Source organism: Plasmodium reichenowi, chromosome 10 (assembly GCF_001601855.1).
Source record: "Plasmodium reichenowi strain SY57 chromosome 10, whole genome shotgun sequence".
NCBI lineage: Eukaryota > Apicomplexa > Aconoidasida > Haemosporida > Plasmodiidae > Plasmodium > Plasmodium reichenowi.
In genome coordinates this window covers 1,286,549-1,295,097 of record NC_033655.1, presented here as the reverse complement: position 1 = coordinate 1,295,097, position 8,549 = coordinate 1,286,549, and the positions used below count along the sequence as shown (strand labels likewise).

The 8,549-nt window shown below is 19.5% G+C and overlaps 3 protein-coding genes across 3 annotated transcripts in view; 1 reads left to right on the top strand and 2 right to left on the bottom strand.

Annotated features, from left to right (window-relative positions):
- Positions 1-894: 894 nt before the first annotated feature.
- Positions 895-3,906, top strand: PRSY57_1034300 (U2 snRNA/tRNA pseudouridine synthase, putative; the record flags this gene model as incomplete). Its single annotated transcript, XM_012907931.2, has 1 exon — positions 895-3,906. One exon carries the CDS (start codon positions 895-897, stop codon positions 3,904-3,906), a length of 3,012 nt encoding a protein of 1,003 aa, XP_012763385.2.
- A 547-nt stretch (positions 3,907-4,453) lies between these two features.
- On the bottom strand, positions 4,454-7,141 carry PRSY57_1034200 (methionine--tRNA ligase, putative; the record flags this gene model as incomplete). Its single annotated transcript, XM_012907930.2, has 1 exon — positions 4,454-7,141. One exon carries the CDS (start codon positions 7,139-7,141, stop codon positions 4,454-4,456), a length of 2,688 nt encoding a protein of 895 aa, XP_012763384.2.
- Positions 7,142-8,393: 1,252 nt separating this feature from the next.
- The window catches only part of PRSY57_1034100 (hypothetical protein), a gene marked incomplete at both ends in the record, with an annotated part of 2,726 nt that continues 2,570 nt past the window's right edge, over positions 8,394-8,549 (bottom strand). Inside the window, one exon of the mRNA XM_012907929.2 lies at positions 8,394-8,432. Coding sequence (XP_012763383.2) covers positions 8,394-8,432 — 39 coding nt within the window. The remainder of the gene's footprint in view (positions 8,433-8,549) is intronic.

Here is an 8,549-nt window from a genome sequence, read left to right as displayed (position 1 = left end):
CATTTTATTCTTTGATTTATAAATAGAACTTTAGGGTTGAGTGGAGTATTCAGTTAAATTTATATTTTCATTTATTTCATTTTTTAAATATAAATATTTTTTTAACATTAATATAAATTGTTGATAGACTTTTATAATCTTTTAAAATATAGAAAAAAAAAAAAAAATTTCACATATTATAAATAAACATATATATATATATATATATATATATATATTTTTTATACTTGATATGCAATATAACAACAATGTGTTGTATAAAATTTTGTACCTTAGTGGTAAAATAAACCTTTCATAGTTAATACAATAATTCTTTTTTATTTTTTAATGTTTTGTTCTACAATTAATATATATATATATATATATATTTATTTATTTATTTATTTAATGATATGCTCAATTGTTAAAATGGACTATTCTCATTTATTCTCACATATTATTTTTAAGTATTTTAAACACAATAAGTTTTATATAGAAGATTAAAAATATTATAAAATTATAAAAATATATTTATATATGCAGGACTATAAAAGGATATTTTATAAGAATAATTTTTATTGTTTGAACTTTCTTTTTTTCTTTTTAAAATAAAATTACCATTTTTCAAATTGAAATAGTAAAAAGGTTATAAATAAATAAATAAATAAATACATATATTATATATATATATATATTACTTTATAAATTGTTCTCTCTTTCATATTTTTACCATTTTGTATATAACAAAATAAAAATAATATTCTATAAGATACAAAAAAAAAAAATCATTTTTTTAATTTGTTCATTTGGCTTTTATATAATATTTTTTAATATATACATATATATATATATATATATATATGTAATAATTTACTTATATATTTTTTTTTATTTTTTTTAAATTGTATATATATAATGAATGCATCTTCTATAAAAAATCACGGAATTGATTATTTAATTCGAAAGGATGTTAATCAATTGGAAGGTATTTATGGGAAAATAAAAACAATATATGAAGATTTTCATGTTCATGAAATAACAAAGAAAAATGAAATTCTTCATTTAAATTACGTTATAGATAAAAATATAATTAAAAATATTCTTGAAGAAAATGAGAAAAAAGAAGATGCTAATATTATATATAATATTACAAATAAACAGGAATATTTACATATCCTATCACATTATTTGAGTGAATATAATAGAAAGGTTTTCTCCCAATTTTTAAATATTCTTTATGAAATGTATAAATTAAAAAATGAAAATGAGACAGAACAAAAAGATAATGATGGAGATGATAATAAGGAGGAATATCATAAAAAATATGAAAAATGTAAAGATGATGAAAAAAAAAAGGATATATTAAAAGAACAAATATCTTGTAATAATAAAAATAATCAAAGTATTCAAACAATTCCATATTGTCTTCTCACAAACTTAGATGATTTATTTTGTGATATAAAAATTCACAACAATGAAGATATTTATGACAATAAAAATATAGAAGAAAAAAAAAAAATTATTAGAAAAAATATTCATAAAATTATAAAACAATATTATCCATTTTTATTAACAGAAACAAAAAATGTTAATAACATTGATCAAGTGATATCACATGGAAATATATTATTAAATCATTATATAAATGATAGTATAAATCATTTAAATACTTCTTTTATATCATCTAATAATAAAAATATAAATGTTATTCAAGTATATCCTTCATTAGATTGTCTTAAATGTATATTGTCTCCTTCAATTTTTAAAAAATTAAAAGGAACTTATAAAAAATCACGTTATAATAAAACGGAAGAATTGGAATATATCATCAATCAACATTTTCATAACATAAACAAAAAAAAAAAATTAGATCCTTCACAAGAAATAAGTGAATCACATCTCAGTGATAGTTATAATAATAATGTAAAAACAAATGAACATGTTTTGAAGGCACGGGTAAATATTTGTACGTCTCATAATAATGATGATGATTCTATTAATATTACTTATGGTAAAAAAAGAAAACTAAATAAAGATGGATATGAAAAAATAGAAACATTAAATATGAATCATTCCATGAATCATTCCACGAATCATACAAATGAAAATCATAATATGTATTGTAATTTAAATAAGAATAACGATAATGATATTAATAATACATTTAAACTCCAAAGTAATATTTGTGATATCAACCCACCAAATAACAATAACTTCCTAGATAATATCAATCATATAAAAAAAAAAAAAAGTGAACTCAAAAAAAAAAAAAAATATCTACATTTTAATTTATATAAAGAAAACATAGATATATGTGAAATTCTAAACAAACTTAAAATGAATCTTTCCAAAAAAAATACAGATATATCATATTGTGGAATTAAAGATAAAAGAGCTATTACAGTTCAAAAGTTTTGTATACACAAAACAACCAAATATGATATATATAATTTAATAAATAATAATAATAATAATAATAAATGGTTTTGTAATAATAATGTATATATATCTAATTTGGAATATAAAAGAAAAAAATTATCACTAGGTAATTTAAATGGTAACCATTTTAAAGTTATTATCAGAGGTGTACATAATAATGTAAAATCAAATTTCCATATTTTATCTGAAAATCTAAGAACAAAAGGTTTTGTTAATTATTATGGTCATCAAAGATTTGGAACAAAACAAATAAAAAATTATGAAATTGGTATATCTATATTAAAAAAAAATTATAAACAATCCCTTTCTTATGTTATTCAAAATACAGAGTTGAAAGATGAAGATAAACAAAATTTAATCACTTATATAAATGAACTAACAGATCACTCCATTTATGAAAATGCGATAGATAAAAAAAAAAGCCAACATACTAATGAACATATTAAAAGTGAAAATTCAATTGAAAAAAAAAAAAATATATATATAAATACGGATGAGCAACAAAATGATCATATATGTTCCTCCCAAATGAATGAATCTACAAATGATACAAAAAAAAAAAAAAAAAAAATTGATATATCAAAAGAGAATCATAATATTTCTGCACCACAAGAAATTATAAATATTATTAATTCTATTTCTAACCATTCTTATGTAGAAAAAACTATATTAAATTCAATAAAAAATAGTAACAATTTAAAAAACGCATTTATGAATTTACCTAAAGATATATTCTCACTTTTCATTCATGCAATACAAAGTATTGTATTTAATTTATTGGTTAGTATAAGAATGAAAAAATTTGGATTTCAAATAGCCTTAGGAGATTTAGTAGAAATATATGAACACCATTCAGGATATTCAAGTCTAGATGAATCAAGTGATGATAATACCAGCGACAATACAAATAATGATAATATGCTCTATGAAAGTAAAATTATTCCAATTACAGAAAATAATATTTCTTTATATAACATTTATGATGTCGTCTTGCCTTTACCAGGGGATAAAAATATTTTACTTCCTCCTAACTTGAAAGAAGAATATATAAAAGTGTTAGAAACAATTAATTTAACTTTAGAAGATTTTAAATCTGAAAAACATTTCTTCAATGCGTCAGGATGCTATCGAAAAATTGTAGTAAAACCATATAATTTCAAATCCATTTTTATAAAAAATGAATTAAATGATTTAAATAAAATACCAATAATTAAAAGTGATCTATATAAACTTAAAAATGAAGACAAGGAAAATAATACATTCATAAAAGAAGAATTACCAAATAAGACAAACCAAGGTTCTTCACAAATTATAACAGAACAACAAAATGTAGAGGACGAATTAATTTATGTATCTAACGAACAATATCATGAATATTTAATTAAAGAAATACCTGATTATCAAACCACGTCTTCAATATATTTAACCTGCTCCCTACCAAAATCGTCTTATATAACTGTAGCACTCATGGAGTTATTAAAAAATTAACATCCTCCCAAGGTTGTTTATAGGTGAAAATAAGTATTAACAAATGGATGGTTCAAATGTACATATATATATATATATATATATATATATATATATATATATATACATATACATATATATATGTTTATTGTTTTATTTTGTCATTTTTTTTTTGTTAACATTGTTTAATGAAAATATAAAATTTTTATATTTCAAGTGTGTATATGTTTTTATGACATAACAGTTTTATTTATTTGTTTATTAATTCATTAATTACTTTTATACATATCTAACAATAATATAATATAATGTAATATATTATATTATATTTATATAATAATAAAAAAAAAAATTTTAACAAACGAATATAAATAGGTGTGTCAAAATGGATAAATTATTACGTTCATTAAAAATATAAAATATATATATATATATATATATATTGACAATATCTTATTTAAACATATACACGTATACATATATATAAAAAATATATATATATATGCACTCTATTTATTTTATTTTATTTATTTATTTATTTATTTATTTTATTTTATTTTATTTTATTTTAAAAAAAGGTGAGGGAACCATTGTCTTGGGTTGAGTGATAAACTTGCTTATCTTCATGAGAAGCAAAAACTAAAGGAATATTCTTCTCAAAAAAACACTTATTATTTATAATAGATAGATCCAATGAGACTACCTCTTTTTTGGTTAAATTATCTCTTTGCTTAACAAGTGTTTTATAATTTTTTGCTTGAATTAAAGTTCCTGTTGGAATTCTTTCTTCTATTGGAAATGTAAATATTTCTTTATGTACATGTGGAATGATTGCATTAACGGTTATATTATTAATAGTAAGGGGTTTTATATTCAATATTGCAAGAGTCAATAAATTAACAAGTTTGTTATTATTATTATTATTATTATTATTATTATTATGTGGTAGATATAGAACAGCTGTTATTTTATCATTATCTACCTCTATTTCACAAATGGTTGTATTTTGTGAGGACTCAGTGTTAATTATATTAACAATTTTACACACCCTTATAATAACCTTTTGCATCTTAATTTTGGCTGCTTCTACTTCATATTTTTTAAATAATATATTATCATTATTTATTATTACTCCTTCAGTTAAATTGTTAAGCCAAGGGGACAAATCTGCAATGACTTTTTTGGGTGTATTTAATTTTTCAAAAATTTTATGAGATAAAGATGGTATAAAAATATCCAAATAATGCGCAATAAAATATATAGCTTCTAACATTATCCTAATAATATGTAACTTTTTATTTTTCAAATCATCTTTATATTTCCATGGTGCCATATCTGTTAAGAATTTATTTAAATCTTTACAAACCTGAACACTTTTCTCACAACATTTTTGAACACAAAAAGTCTTCATATGATATTCTACTCTATTAATGAAATGTAAAATGTCAATAGGTAAATGTATTTCGTACTCTGGAAAAAATGCAGGTATTTTAGATTCATTAGATAATTGACACAGAGATAAGGTTCTTTGAACTAAATTTCCTATTGTATCAGCTAAATCAGAATTACACATATCTACTAAATTATCAACATCAAATCTTGTGTCACATCCTCTTTTAGTTTCTTTAATAACATGATATCTAAATGCATCCGCTCCATATTTATCAATAATTTCTAATGGATCTATTACATTTCCTAAAGATTTGGACATTTTTTTCCCATCTGCAGCTAGTACAAATCCATGAGAAAAAACACTTTTTGATAATGGTATATTAGCTGATAATAATATGGTTGGAAATATAACTGTATGAAACCATGTTATATCCTTACCTATAATATGTACATTTGCTGGCCAATATTTTTTCTTTCCCTCATCAATAAAACAACTTGAATAATAATTTATTAATGCATCCATCCACACATACATTACATGTTTTGGATCATTAGGTACTTGGATACCCCATGTAAATTTTGTACGACTACATGATAAATCAGCTAACGGTTCCTTAAGCCTTTGTAAGATTTCATTTCTTTTTTGTTCAGGTTGAATATAATCAGGATTAGATTCTATATATTCTATTAATTTATCCTGATATTTTGACATTTTAAAAAAATAAGATGGTTCTTTCATTTTTTCTAATTTTATATTATTTAAAGGATCAATATAATTCATTAATTTTGCTTCATTTTCTGGTACATACGTTTCTTCTCTAACATTATACCATCCTTCATATTCACCTAAATATATATCACCATTTTTTTCACATTTATCCCACACCTCTTGAGCAACCTTTTTATGTGAATCTCTGGTGGTCCTAACGTAATAATCATCCTCTACATATAGCAATTTATTCAAATTCTGAAATTTTAATACATTCTTATCACATAATTCCTTAGGTGTCATGTTGTTTTTGGCCGCATGGTTAGCAATTTTTAGTCCATGTTCATCTGCCCCTGTCGTAAAAAATGTATCTCTTCCGATAATTTTATGATATCTTGCAATTGCATCTGCTAATACAATTTCATATGCATGTCCTATATGTGGATCTCCATTCACATAATTAATAGCTGTTGTTATATAAAACGTTTCATTCTTTAAATATTCATTAACATTCTTATCATGGATTTTAGATATAAATACACTATATATATTTTTATATTTATATATCTCTTCAACCTTCTTTATAACATTTTGTATTTCTTGTAAATTATTAATCTTTTCAATATATTCATTTATATGAACCCAACTTTCTTTACATATTTCAATACATGAATGTTTTAATGATGTATATACAAATATATCAGCTAAGCTTAATTTGTTCTCATCCTTTTCATCATCATTGTTAATAAAATATTTATTCTTATTTTTATTTTCCTTTAAATACAATTCTAATTCATCTAAACTTTCTATAATATTCTTCTTATTTAACACCTCTATATGCTTCTCTAAAAGGTCACTCCATTCTAACCAACCTAAATAATAACTAAGGTTCTCATCAAATGGTTTCTTACTTTTATTTCGTAAACGATGAAATAAAAAACATATAGCCTTAGTTGAACTTACATAGTTATTCTCATATATTAATAATGGCTTCTTATTAATTATCAAACTTTTCTCAATATCAAATGTTCTAGTATATAAAAAATCTTCACTAAGTTCTACATTAAAATTGTATATATGAGCAGCAAGCATACATTTTACTGTATTCAAAAAAAACTTGTGAGGATATAAAATCATATTTAAAGGCTTCATCATAAAATATGAATGTCATACATATATATATATATATATATATATATATATATAAATATAAATATTTATTTATTTATTTTTTTTTTTCCCCTCCTTAATATTATTATTAATATTTTTTCAAGATATATAATATTAAGAAGAAAAAAATAATAAAATAAAAATAAAAATAAAAAATTTGTTGAAACGATTTTTTTATATAATATTGGTTTAAAAAAAAAAAAAAAACCTTTGTTTAATAAAATAATAATAATTATATCAGATTTTGAAATCTTGCAAAATAAAAAAAAATAAAATAAAATAAAAAATTAAATAAAATAAAATGAAATAATATAATATAATATAAAATGAAAACTATACATATATATGTATTATTATAATATTATATATGTATACATTTATTATTATACATATATATAAAAATATATTTATATATTTTTATGTATGCAAGAAAATACTTGGTTCTTCAATATATCATATTATATAATAAATAATATAATTATAAATATTATATATTATAGAAATATTATAATAAATAATTATATAAGAATATATTATTTTTATATTTATTTTCATAATATTATTATAAAAAATATATTTTCTAATATACTAATAAATTCGTACAATACGTTTTTAATAATATTATTCTTCATTAATAATAACAAAGAAAAAATGTACTAGTTTCTTTTTCTTCCTTTGTATATATATATATATATAATATGTACAAATATAATATATTAAATAATATACAAGATAATTGTATTTATATAAATAGTATTCTTTTTTTTTTTTCTAATTCCTATGGATTTTATTCATTTATACTAATATTATAAAATAATAATAAAATTTTTTATTTTTTATTTTTATTTTGAATTATGTTCATTTATTCAAAAAAAATTCAATGTAAAAATAATAACCAAAAATAATGTAAAATAAAATAAAAAGTATATTGTTATATATATATATATATATAGTGTATTCTTATATTTTTTATAAATAATATTATTTGTTAAGTTTTTTATATTCACATTATTATATAATATATGTGTAATTATTTAAATTAAATTATTGCTTAATTATGATATATTTTATATAATAATATGTTTATATTTTACATAAGAAAAAGCAAAAAAAAAAAAAAAAAAATGAAAAACAAACAAATAAATTAATTAAAACAAGACCAAAAAAAAAAAATAATAAATAAAAAACAAATTAAATAAATAAATAATAATAATAATAATAATAAACTAGATTATTATCATTCTTCTTTAAAATAAATACTAACATATTCTAATGCCTATAGAAAATAAAATAAAATATATGTCTAACATGTAAAACTTAAGCAATTTTCTAATTTGTTGTTTTTTTTTTTTGTTTTTTTTTTTTTTTTTTTTTTTTTTTTTTTTTTTTTTTT